Raw genomic sequence first — 14154 nt, 5'->3', positions numbered from 1 at the left:
TAAATTGATTACTTCCTCATATTATTCATAGTAAAGGAAAGTGTGAAAAAGTGAAAGTGGGGTCATGAGAGTTGTTTAATTGAAAAATATCTCATTTGCTATGATAGAATGAGCATTCACACCTCAGAAGTTTTTTCTGAGGTGTGAAATGAGGAAGTAATCAGTTTAGCACACTTCACCTTATGAAGACAAACCTCATACAAATAAATTCACCAAAATTCCCCCCTCTGCCCAATCACTCTTAAATTGGGGATGGGTGGTAGCCTCCAGCCATTAGGCACTATCTACCAGCCCACCCCACTCCTTTGGGGCAGATCCACTTTCTGCCCCCAATCTGCCCCAAAGACACCCAAACTTCAAAAATTCTCAAAAAATCAGCCCTCTGCCCAATCCCCCTGAAATGGGGGTGGTAGCCTCCACCCATTAGGCACTACCACCCCACCCCACTATTTTGAGGCAGATCCACTTTCTGCCCCCAAACTGCCCCAAAGTCACTAAAACTTCAAAAATTCTCAAAAAATCAGCCCTTTGTCCAAACCCCCTGAAATTGGGGTGGTAGCCTCCACCCATTAGGCACTACCACCCCACCCCACTATTCTGCCCCAGGCCCCACTTTCTGCCCCAATATGCCCCAATCTGCCCCAAAGACATGAAATTTTCAGAAATTTACCAAAAATCAGCCCTTGGCCCAATCCCCCTGAAATTAGGGTGGTAGCCTGCACCCATTAGGCACTACCACCCCACCCCACTCCTTTTGCCCAGATCCCATGCTATGCCCCCGAACTGCCCCAAAGTCACTAAAACTTTAAAAATTCACCAAAAATCAGGATTTTGCCCAATCCCCCTGAAATTGGGGTGGTAGACTCTACCCATTGGGCACTACCACCCCACCCCAAAATTTTGCCCCTGGGCCCCTTTTTACCCCCCCGAATTGATTCGGATTCGGATTTGGATTAAATCCGAATCCAAACCGAATCAAGGGTGATTCGGGTGACCCAGATTCGGGCACAAAACAGAACAGGGGTGATTCGGTTCGGGTCCGAGCCGAATCACCCGAAATCCCGAATTGCACACCCCTAGTACCACCACCACCACAGAATAATCATAATGGGCTCCTTAAAACACAATAAATGAAGAGACAAACCAAAATTTGAGACTTGATAAAAAGGGCACATCAACCCAAAATTATAGCTGGGAGAATGGGCAAGGGAATCAAAGTACCTGCAAGATGACATTTTTCTTCTCGCAGTTGTGTTTCATCTTCCCCGAAATATTTCAAGATGGGTTAATGACATCTCAGAATTGCATCTGCTTCGATCTCCAACAAGTAAAGTTTTTGCCACATCTTAAAGTCTAACAAATGCAAGTCGGCAGGTGTTGCTGTGGCTTAGAGCCCACGTCACCAGACCAGCATTCCCTGTAAGGCGTGCGCATGGGTGCATGCACACACGTTTTTTGGTGCCCGCTCAGTTAATTTTAGATCCCGCTCAGGTTGAATCCGGAAGGTCTCACTCTGAATGCATGTGTGCACACACTGCCTTGATACTGCTGCCCAGAACAAAACTCATTCTGCACACAGATGAAAAAAAGTAGAGCGAACACTGCACCAGACATATGAAGTTCTGTCCTTTGCTCCTACTATTCCTCATGCACCTGATGACATGAACTCTACTTCACAGAAGAGTATGATAAATTGCATCAGTTGTGCCACAAGACCCTCTGTTGTGTTTGCTGCAGCAGACTAACACAGCTACCGCTCTGGAAACAAAGAGGAATTTCCCACCAGCAGACACTCGAGACCTTATAATGACTTGAATCAGCATTAGGGGCTACTGCAGTTGTCGAAGGGCTACTGAACGAAGGCAAAATCTAGAGATTATGAGCTGTCATACCTACGTATGCACATGTAGACTTCAACTGGGCCGGGGGACTGAATGAGGTTCCAAGGGACCAAACGACAACACTCTAATGCAATAGGAGTAACTCCCAGTCACTAATTACATTTGACACAGCACTCTGAGTCCTCCTGTTTTTAACCTCTGATTGAACAGCACCAACTGATACAGGAGACTCTCCCGGTCATGGAGATACATGACATGTGGCACTTTGGGGATGCAATGGCATGAAAATGTTCCTTATGCAAGCTGCTCATGCAACTGTACTAAAAACCAGTGTACCCTAAGGTGTGCACATGTGCGCGTGCTCACACATTTTCCCCGCACACAGATGAAAAAAATTAGAGAGAACACTGCTAGCAACCTTCAGTCAACCATTTTGTTTTGTTTTGAAGAATGACAAGGCAGAATCTTGGTAAACAGTTTTCTTTTTTAAAAAATCAGCACATTTAAATAGTGTGTGTGAGTGTGTGTGATGTGATCAATCTACCAAAAGAAATGCTTCTAAAGTTGCTCTTTGCATGAAAGTGATCCTTGACTAATTCTCAAGGCAGCAGGTTCAGAAGCCGTAGAAAACACTGCCCTCCCTCTTCCTCTCCGAATTGTTACTACCAGAAGCCAGGCTATCCCGGCCTCTGCTCCCACCCCTGCCCTCTCTTTCTCAGAGCAGCTGTACGTCTCACTAGTGCACTACACACCCGGTTTTGGGACTGCAATCTGAATTTTTTTTTCCCATTTCCCCCTAGAACTCCTTGTTTCTGACTCCGTTGGCCCTTCTAAAATACTCTTAAGGTGACATTTCTCTCTTTAGAATGGAATGGAAGTTATCCTGCAAGCTTGGTGCGAATAAAAGCGGGCTCACTCTATTGAGTGGATAGTGGTCTGCTTCCTTGACTCCTAGAGTTAGCTGCAGTAGGGGAAATTGCCCCAGCAATCAACTCCCCAGATTTAAAGCACAGTTTGCCAGAGTGAGTTTGTGTGCTGAGCCACAGACATGTCACCAAGAGCACATGGGTCCAAGCAGTGTGGTAACACCACCCAAGTTCTGAGATTCTGGTTTTTGCTGCTTGCCTGAGGACTACAAAACAGGGCAGGGAATGCCAACCACCTGACAGTCGTGAGGTATGAATGACGGGCTGCACTGAAGAATCCCACCTTGTGCAGGCCTTCACACATCTCCAAAGAATAGCTTGTTGAGGGCAAGCCTGGAAATTGACTGAGGGAAGAAACAGCAGAGAGCAGCAGGCCAACATTTGCAGGAAGTAAAAATGAGCACGTAGAAAGAGGCTCTACAATTCAGGCTTAACTTCAGCTTGTAACAAGAGCCATCAACTGTCATATCAAAGAAGCTACATGCTTCAAACAGCTTGATTCTGATGGGCTTCATCAAGCTGCTTAAGGTTACCAAAGAGTTAAGTAATTGGAGGACTGTGGACAATGTTATCAGCAAATCAGAGTGCTCCCATTTAACATTTCTTATCTCCAGGCTTTAACACTAAAAGGGACCAGAGATCATCAGAAAAAGAACACTCCTACATGAAGGGCCATTGTGCTCCTTGCTCAGTATTAATGACGGTGCCTCCTTAGCCTTGAGCTCCTTCATAGCTAAAGGCACTCTGGAGCCTGGCAAGCTTCCTCTTCAAGGCAGCTACAATGGCTGGCTCATGTTTCAAAGGAATGTGGATCTTCTGATAGTAAGCCACAGATAATACGGATGTGTATATTATGCACCACCCCAAGATCAAAATAAAGGCTAACTTGATAGGTAGGAAGACAGACAGGTCAAGAGCTACATGACTGGTGTTGAGAATGCATTTGCACCACAGTGGCAGGAGAGCTGGTCTGGTGGGAGCAAGCATGACTTGTCCCCTCAGCTAAGCAGGGTCTGCCCTGGTTGCATATGAATGGGAGACTAGAAGTGTGAGCACTGCAAGATATTCCCCTCAGGGGATGGAGCCGCTCTGGGAAGAGCAGAAAGTTTCAAGTTCCCTCCCTGGCAGTATAAGCTGAGCTAAAGCTACGAGTTATTTTGAAATATCCTTATTAATTCTACAGCTTCAGAAAAGGTACCTAGAAAGATAGACCCTTTTTGTAACTAAGCATGCTTCCTTATCTTTCTTAATGATGAATCTCTAAAAATGGCGTATGTGTATGGAAATATGGGAGGAAAGACCCTGCATCCTTTACAACACAGAGTGTATTGTGAAGAAACTTAAACCAGGTTAATCCACGCTTGATTCATTTGTGTGTCTGGATGTACAAAAGATTTAAGTGGTAAGCATTTTCATAACATGTACTTCCAAATGATGTCTTAATCTGCTCCTTCTTCCTCAGTAAGCCTTTACTATAGCTAAATACATATCTATAGATACTGATTATACATATATATAACAAAATCAAGTCATAACCTAAATAAGTGAAGCACATAAATCTAAAAAATGCAACTAATTAAATTCAGGCAAATGTAGTTCGTTAAATTCACCCCTGCCCTGATTCCACAATTTTGAGTTCACTGTAACGTATATTGAGCGGATAGCTGTTCCCCTGTAATAAAAGAATATTCCATTTGGATTTAAGAAACATCTGCAAGTATTCAAACTATTAATAATTATATTGCTTCCACACAGAAAAATGGTGTTTCCCTCCCATCTTTACCAAAAATATTCAATGAGATTCAGGCCTGAGTCCTTCTGTTCAACAAAGAGGTCATGGATAGAGGTGTGCGCAGAACCTGTTTTGTGATCTGTTCAGAGCCTGGAACAGTTCATAAAGTGCCAGAACATTCTGTGGGAACCATCTCGATGGAACGTTCTGCTGTTCCAGGCAGCCAGTGGGGGACCTGAAGGAAATTGTGTTGGGGGAGAACCTTTAAGAGTTATTACCAGCAATAGTCCAAGAAGTGTTGAGGAGCATGTGCCTATGGCCATTGGCGTGCTGTAGGCGGGGCTTCTGCTGCATGGGATGCTGGTGCAGCAGCACTCTACACCACTTGTTTGGACTATTGTTGGTAATCACTTTTGAAAGTTGCCTCTCACACGCCTCCGCTCTAGCACTGCCTCAGGCCCCTCAATGGCTGCCTGAACAGCAGAATGTTCCAGGTTAGAATGGGGTTGTTCCGTTCTGAGTCTTGAACAGGCCCCTTATTTAAAGTGTTCTGGGCTCCGAACACTCAGAAAGGCCTGATCCGAGTTGAAACGTTCCGCACATCTTGAGTAATGGCATTCCCATTTCATCACAAGTCAGGCTTGAAGCACTCATCACTGCCACACATACAACCAAACTACTTCATGAAGGATCTTTAACACTGAGCTGGAACCCAAAGATATCTACTATAGCAGCTGTTGTGATCCATTAAATATATTGCAAAACTCTAGAGCAACTTGAAGGTTCTATAGTAGAAACCCATGAGGTCTTTCTCATAATATACTATCCACACAAGTTAGCCGTTATGTAAGAAGAAAACAACACGAGATAACAACATGTGATCTGTCCACGCAGTAGCATTTCCAGATTAACATCTATCAAGAGATACCACTGCACAGATAGTATCTAGGGTTTAAAGAAACCACACAAATCCACTTCAGTCTGCATCTGAAATGGAACCCGAAGGATACACTATAATAATACAAGTATGCTTTCATGCCATTTAACTTTACCTTGCATAGAAAGCTAATATTAAAACCCAACGACTGGGCATTTCTTGAGCCGGAATTCATGTAGTTTCCGACCAGCAGCACAAGTTCTAACAAACGGCTAAAGTTCTCACTCTTCTTTACTTCCTCGCAGGCTTTTGTTACCGCCATGATGCCTGGTTTGATATTGTTTATATGCTCTTCAAACATCAGCTTGAAAAGGATGCCGTTGAGACGAGGACGTAACATTTTTACTGAGCTCATCTGCATGGAAAGAAATAATCAGTTAGAGGAGCCTGACCCTAGCAGGACAACAGGAATGTGTTTCTTCTTCCACATTAATAATGCAATTATTACATTTTTAACCTTCCTTCCTTCAGTGAGCTCTGGACAGCATGCACCCCCAAACACCATAAACTATGGACTGTGTGCACCAGGCCTTGTAGTTGGGTTGGGTTTTTTTAATCATGAGCATTACATTTCTTTGAATGAAACTAATCAGTTTTTAAAATTTCAGATATGTCTTTGTTTTAATAGGATTATAAAAATCATTTTGTAAAACTCATCTGGCCTTCTCGGTTGCTGCCCCAAGATTGTGGAATGCACTCCCTATTGAAATACGATCCTCCCCATCTCTGGCAATTTTTTAAAAGCATTTGAAAACCCACCTCTTCACCCAAGCTTTTTCAGCTTTTTAAATTTTAGGTTTTAATCTGTTTTGACTTTTTAAATAGTTTAAATTGTTTCGGTTTTATGTATGTTATTGTTAACCGCCCAGAGACAAAAGTTTGGGGCCATGTACAAATTTGATAGATAGATAGATAAAAAATATTCAGGTAAGTTGACCTGAGTATTTCATATTCACATTCAAATATTAACACTTTTTGAAATAGAACTAGTACCTTATTTACCCAAATAGAAGACAACTCTGAATTTAAGACATTTCCCCCATTTCTTACATCAAAGAACTTGGAAAAAACCTAGTCTTGGATTCAGGAAAATACAGGATATCTTACATGTAGGAATGCATCTCACTTAAATCCAGGACTAATATTTATTCTCCACTCCCCAGTGCATTTGCTAAAGGTTTTTCTTTTACAGTGTGTCTCTCTCTGTGTGTGTACAGCATTCCAGTCAAAATGAACTCAAAATACTACCATGCATTTACAGAACCGCATACTCATTCGGAAGATGTTTCTCCCCTTCAGCAAAAGCACTTGTTCTGGCAGGTGGTAGAAGGAGAGGGAGAAACACTTAAAACACACAATGCCTATTGATATCCTCATGTTCTTAGAGTTCCCTTTTTATGCTCCATTTTATAAAGCATTTTCTCTCTTTCTTTTTGAGGGTCAACAGCAAATGAACACAATAAATGGCACAGTGCAGGTCATCTCTTTTACTTTTCTTTTCTTACCGTCTCGAATGCACACTGCATGACTCTCACTCCTTCTCTCTCATTCCTACTATCTGAAACAACTCTAGGGAAGGGGGTGGGGGAGACGACTCAGATGAACAATGGGAAAGCCAAGCAACATTCCTTAGTGGGTTGGGCTAGAACATGGCTGCACAACTTTGGCTCTTCTGCAGATGGACTCCCAACTCCCATAATCCCTGTCTACTGGCTACTGTGTCCGGTGAAGATGGGACTTCTTGTCCAAAAACAGCTGAAGTTGTGCAGCCCTAAGTTAGATCCAGGAGCTGATGGTTTCCAGTTCCTTCATCAGTATCTCTCTCCTTTTCCACTGTGGACCCCAAATGTTAAAAAAATCACCCTGTGAGACAATTTTGCATCACAGTGACCCGTGTTTAGCAAAAGAAACTTTACTGCATACAGAAAGTAATGAATTAAATAATCATCTACAGACGTCTAGAGGGGCATGATTGCTGGACTTTCTCCATCAAAAAGTGAGGTGAATTTTTTCACCATTTGGGATTGAAGACGATGATGACGACTCCTGTGATCAGTACTATGGGAGGAAAGCTTATATTATTAGTCCTAGTCTAACAAAAAAAACAACCGTTTTATCTTTCACAGTTAAAAAGGGAGAAAAATAATATTTTAATCATCATTATAGATTATTTAAACCACCTGCACAGCTATGAACTGGAAGGAGTGTATTAGTTATTGGGTATACACAAATAATGGCACAAGCCGATACAATTATTAAAAGCTTCTAGGCTTACAATAGCATTGCAGCCAGACTAAGCCACGTAAGCGCCTAAAACAGTTTGATTGAAACCACTGACAATTGTCAGATGTGACCCTTTGCTGCATTTCAGATGACTTACATTTTATTTTATGTCTCATTGCATAAAGTGCTCTGGGACACTGACCATGATTGCATATTATGCAAGGGTTTATTTGTATTATGAGGTCACTGTCCATCAAAATGCTACCAAGGGAATTACATTCTTTTGAGCTGATCCTACACTATATTAAAAAAGTGGAGTGATGACAGCTTTTGAGGGTTTTTACAAGTGCCTTATTTCCCTATGGAATTGGAGACAGATTTATGCTTTTGCAACTGATAAGATTTCCAATCAGCTTTCTACTCCTCTTACCACCCAAAAGAATCAAACTCCCCTCAAACAGATGGTGGATTCAGACAATCGTTTTTCACTTCCCACCCAGCAGGTTTCCTTTCTCAGTCACGCTGAGGTGAGAATGGAGCAGATTTAGGTTGCCTCCAACAAAGCTCACGGACCATATGTGAAAATCTAACGTGTGTCTGTGGTTTGCCAAAGTCCGGCAAAAGCTCTGTGTAATTCAGTTGCTTGCTTCCAGCAATTTACACACAAACAGAGCCCATCCGCTATCTTCTCATTTGCTCTAGTCCTGTGGTGCTAACTAGAGTCCAGAAAAAGGCAAGGACACGACAAAGCCACAAATGAAGGGAGTAGGATGAGTATATTATGACAACTATTTTAGACATTTGTATACAGGGGGCCATCATATCAGCCATTTCGGCACTTGCAGCAATATAGACCCAACCTCGTTATCCACAGTAAGTGGCTTTGCATATCCACAGTTTTGGGCAGTGCCGTTCTGCCCTTACATGGCCGTGCTCTTGCTGCACATGCTCATTGATTGTGAGAGCACTTTGGAGAACAGTGGAGTGCTTTGGTCTGCATGTTTAGAGTTTCTTGTGCTTCTAAAAGCCATTTTGGATAGCATTTGGTATCCCATCAGGAGCCATAGCCCTGGAGCTTTGGAAGCGTTTCTTGAGCCATTCATATCGCGCTTTTTGGAGCCGTTTTCTGGAGCCTCCCTACCGGGTATTGATCTGCGGGCACCGTTACGTGTTGTGGGTCAGTAGAAGAGCTCATATGACCGGTATGGGTACCCAGATGGGTTTTGCTGGCATGGCCGAAGTTGATTGACTGAGACATCGCAGAATGTGCTGCCTTCATAAGATGCTAACTATAACCTTTCTAAATTTAATTTTAGTTTTGATGACATTTTATTTTTTAATTTAAAACTTCAAAATTAGCATTGATTTTAATGTTGATAATTACAATACTGTATTAATATAAACTGCAATTAAAATTTCAATTCAAAATTAAATGTTGATTTTAATAATCCATTGAAAATTCATTCTCTCCTCAGTATTTGATTCTCACACACTCCTCTGTGTGTGTGTCTACTTGAATTGGAGTTAATTTTGTGCTGCCTCTTTGACCCGCCTACCAACCAAAAGCCAAGGTTTTGTGCTACTAAGTGCTGGACTTCCAGTGGTGCTAGGGAACATCATGATGATTACACATTACTGAAGAAGCTGGGCAGCACTGCTGGAGGAGCTGGAGAGCTGAGGGGCCAAGGTACCATGCGGTGTTCCATCCTTATCTCTGCTTTTACCCATAACATAAAATATAAAATAAAATAAGTGCACACCTACAATTGAGACTGGACAATTCTCTCCCTCTACTAAATATGAGAGAGTTGTACTTTGGGATGCATGTTTTTTGTAAATTTCCCTAATGAAAATCAGTATCATGTGTCGGGATTGTTATTGGTCCACATTCTCTGCAGCCTTACAAGGTGGGGAGCAAGAGCTCCATCCTTATAGGCAGCAGGAGACTAACTGCATTGCAAGCTTGCCTCGCAGAGGACAGGAGAAGGGATCATGAAACAATTTTCATTTCTCTCCCATCAAAAGTCCTGTTTGTGGGTGAAGAATATGTTTCTGAGGGCTGTGCAGCCCTCAGGGACATATTCTTAACTGAGAACAGGGCTTTTACAGGGAGGAGGTAGAAACAAACATCACTTCCTGACCCCTCCAAGCAAGGCAAGCTTTCAGCCCAGATAGATTTCCAGCTCCGAGTGGGGTCAGAGCTCTTATACCTTCCTTTAAAGCTCTGGAAAACGTTGACCGTTAGTGCCATTATATAACTACTGCACCTCTTAGGCTTTGACTGTTCCCTTCTTTTTCAAACCTACCAAAAAGATACAAAGCTGAAATTTATTAGGTTCATAAGCTCACTGTATCATCTGAGTAGACTGTCAACCCTCTGGACTAGCAGTATCAATCAGTGTTATCAACATAAACTTTGCTTCCTTCACTCAAAATAGATTGAGGTTTCCTTGACACTGGTATTTTGTTTACTACTTCATAGAAAGAATTATTTGGTCAGGGGTGCAGACTCCAAATTGAGGTGGGTCAGTGCTCAATTTTATTGCACAATTATAAGTGTAATGCACTTATATCAACTCCCAACACCTCACTATAGGTAGCAATGGCAACTAGGGAGTGGAGGCCATGTGTGTGCCACCACACCACCGCACAAGGGCTGCTGGGGGGAGTGTCGCCACCTCCACAGGAAGCTGTGTGGAGTGGCGGAGGAGCAGGTAATGACCTACTAGCCTCACTTTTGAAGTTGCCGCTTGCTGCCCCCTCCTGCCCATCCTTCACCAGTCGAAGCGGCTCGGAAGCCCCACAAACTGATTCAGCTCTGATTCTATGCACTCATCTCAATTTGTGCACATCCCTAACGGCAACTGCCATCACCTGATTAAAAAACATAGGACATAGGAACTCAGCGTTGTCTTCACAGACTGGCAGCGGCTTCTCCAAGGCTGCTGGCAGGGATCTCTCTCAGCCCTATCTTGGAGATATTGCCAGGGAGGGAACGTGGAACCTTCCTTCTGTCTTCCATCGCTTGAGAGGGAATATCTGACAGGGCTCACACTTCTACTCTCCCATTCATATGCAACCAGGACAGACCCTGCTTAGCTAAGGGGACAAGTCATGCTTGCTACCACAAGGCCAGCTCTTCACTCGATAATAAAGTGTTCAGAAATACGATTATATAAGCTGACTGGAAAGCAAACTCAGATGATGATGTGTGTCTGTTACTAACCTATATACATCTCGTACTGGATTACAGAAATAGTTTTGTTCCAATAATGGATCAGGTTTTCATAAGACTTATGACAACACACTCTGACAGCAAAGACTGGTAGTTTCTCTTTGCTATCCATCATTAAATTCCATCTCCTCACATTAGATGTGAAACATCATTGATCCAAGGATATAACTCCAAAAACTGTACTTAATTTGAATATATAATTCATCTTAATGCTTCATCTAAATGAAAATGTGATGCTCCAATTTTCATGCACAAATAAGAATATTAAGCTAATTAGTCTGTTATAATAAGTAACCTAATTACAAAGTGTGACTTTTCTAAATGAATTTTAAACATCTAATTCTGACCTTTATTAGGTTTGATGGGTATATTGATTATCCAATTAAAACCTATATTAATAATTAACTTACCTAATTTGTATATGCAAATAGGTATACACATTCTGAAAAGAAAACTTCAAATAGAAGTCAGACTTCCAATCATTCTGTATATGTTCCTTAAACTGTTCTCCTTAACAGCATTATTCAAATTATTATAATCAAGAATTCTTTTAATCAGGATATTGGCTGACATCCTGACTAAATTTCACGACAGAAGTCCCTACGGAAATTAAGCAGCCCTTTAAAGGGTAGGAGCAGCTTAGTCTAGATGCCTGCAGTTACAGATAATTGCGACCTCAAGGCGGGGGGGGGGGGGGGTCCTCCATCAGCTCTCAATTTTACCCTCAGATAGTCACCAAGTGTACTGTATTCGATTGTTATTGGGGTAAAAAAAATCCCTTTTAACAAAATGTATTAATTTATTCAGAAAACAATAAAATAAAAACCTGGAAGGTGTCAGTAGAGTGCCATAGCACTCATTAGATTCTTTTTCAGGAAGGGAGGGAGTTACGTCCCCACTGTAATTCAAGTCTTCTAAGGGAAGATTTTAGCCCAATTACTATAGGGAGCCCAGCTGAGCAATTATAAGGATTTCCGCCCCCCAGAGTTGGTACAAAGCAAATTTATTAGAACAATCCTTGGGATGCCAAGAGGGACGCCCAACGCAGCGTTAAGACTGGAACTGGGGTTAGTACCAACTGAAGCACAGGTCTGGGTTGCAAAGACTTTTTATTATTTGAAATTAAATCTTGGCCAAGCAGGCCTCGCACCTCTGGTCCTGCAGGACAATTTTGCATTTGAGAGGAAATCAGAAAGTTATGGGCTAAGTATCTCCATGTTGGTCTCCTTAGGGATCTTAAAAGCCAAGGAGATCATGAGGCAGCAGATTTGGGACATGGCAACTCAGGAAGACAGGGCCCAAGTCAGACATGGACCTTTCTTAGGAAATACAGCTCACCCTCATAGACCAGCTAAATATTTCCATGAGCTTGTTCTTGCCAAACCGAGAAGGGCATTTGCCTTGGCACGCTGGGGTGTGCTGCCCTCCGCTCTCCTAGAGGGACGCTACCTTGGTATTCCTTTTTCTCAACAGTTATGCCCGTGTCGGTATGTTGCTTCCCTGTTTATTTTATAGAGCTATTCAGCTAGCACTTTTGTCACCTATTGTGTCTCGATTTCCAGGTCGGCCATCGGCCTTTTATGTGTCTCTCCTTTTATCTGACAGTGATGTTAATGTTTCCACCAAGGTGGCAAAATTTTGCCACATTGCAAGCTGTGTAAGGAAGCAATTCGTAATATCATGAGTGTCAACTGTACTATATTGTTATATTGTGAATGGTGTTTTGTAAGAAAGTCCTGGCAGAATCATGATTGCTGGAGGTTACTACTTATCTATGGTGTTGTATTTTTGTCTGGTCAATGGCCGAAATAAAGATTCCATTCCAGCAGTGTGACACAAAATGAAATATTAGAACATCAACACTTTCTTTACTATTCGTCTTGTTCTGTGAAGGAGCAGAATATCAAACCAGTCACTGAACACATATGACATCTCCCCCTTTTATCCAGATGAAAACAAGACACTGATCCACCTATCCTCAATATCTGATTCAGAGGAGATCTGATCTTTTAAAAGCCTTTTTAAGATGTAATTGGGGGTCTAATACCCATGTGCTGTATGTAACATGTAGCTCCTAGCACTGCTAGACTTCCTTCACTGGGAAAAGAAATGGGAGGAGAGCTGGTCTTGTGGTGGCAAGCATGACTTGTCCCCTTTGCTAAGCAGGGCCCACCATGGTTGCATATGAATGGGAGACTAGAAGTGTGAGCCCTGTAAGAGATCCCCCTCAGGGGATAATGGGGCCACTCTGGGGAGAGCATTTGAGATTCCAAGTTCTCTCCCTGGCATCTCCAAGATGCCAGGGAGATGCCTGCCTGCAACCTTGGAGAAGCCACTGCCAGTCTGTGAAGACAATACTGAGCTAGACAGACCAATAGTTTGACTCAGTAGAAGGCAGCTTCCTATGTTCCTAAGTAAGGAGAGCAGCAGGATAAACAGGATAATTCTTCCTTAAATGACGGAGCATCATGAGAGAAAACAATCTGCCAAGCCAAGATTAGTTTTTGAGAGAGAGAGAGAGAGAGAGAGAGAGAGAGAGAGAGAGAGAAGGCGGTGGGGGTGGGGGGAGAGAAGAAGGCAGGCAGGCAGGCTTAGCAATTATGAATACATTTCAAAAGTTGATATAAACACACAAACACATATCTAAAGTAGATATAAAAAGGGAAGAAACAGCTTTTGATAGGAAGCTTCACAGTTTCCTGAAAAGGAGCATTAGAATGAAATGTGACACAAAAGAAACAGATTATATTGTAATACAAACGAAAAGAAGGAATCAAAATAGATGTTGAAAACACACACACACAGCCTTGGGCTTTTCACTGAAGTCGGTGCTCAGTGGTATACAGACAGGTAAGTCTTTATTCACAGCAGCAAAATTTAATTCTGATTTGTGCAAGAATAACACAACACAATTCATCCAGACTGTGTGCAGTATAGATCTTCAAACAAATCCTAACACCCCAATAACCCATTAACAAAAGAGAAGGCCATCCTTCTTCTTTTGGCATTTTAGGGAAGCACTGTGCCTTGCAGAGATGCATCAGGCATCAACACAACTGGTGCATCTCTAGCAAGTGACTGAGGGAGCTGCAGCGCTTGCATTGCTCTTCCATTAATTAGCAGGTAGGAAGACTCCAGTGGAATCTTCACTATGCAAACCATGACCAAGAAAAATGGAATCCATCCATACAGTTTAAAAAAAAAAAAAAACATGCACAGTAGAGGCTGAATAATAACTGGAGGCTGAATGTATGAAGTAT

At 42.4% G+C, this 14154-nt stretch overlaps 1 protein-coding gene across 4 annotated transcripts in view; it reads right to left on the bottom strand.

Moving 5' to 3' along the window:
• DIAPH2 (diaphanous related formin 2) overlaps window positions 1-14154 on the bottom strand; it is a 312070-nt gene that overhangs the window by 176971 nt on the left and 120945 nt on the right. For all 4 annotated transcript variants that reach the window (XM_053274418.1, XM_053274417.1, XM_053274419.1 and 1 more), the window contains one exon: window positions 5552-5791. In XM_053274418.1, the coding sequence (XP_053130393.1) occupies window positions 5552-5791 (240 nt within the window). The remainder of the gene's footprint in view (window positions 1-5551; window positions 5792-14154) is intronic.

Source organism: Hemicordylus capensis, chromosome 11, assembly GCF_027244095.1.
Source record: "Hemicordylus capensis ecotype Gifberg chromosome 11, rHemCap1.1.pri, whole genome shotgun sequence".
In the NCBI taxonomy this organism is placed as follows: domain Eukaryota; kingdom Metazoa; phylum Chordata; class Lepidosauria; order Squamata; family Cordylidae; genus Hemicordylus; species Hemicordylus capensis.
The sequence above is the reverse complement of the archived record's forward strand: the minus strand, read 5'-3'. Positions and strand labels throughout refer to the sequence as shown.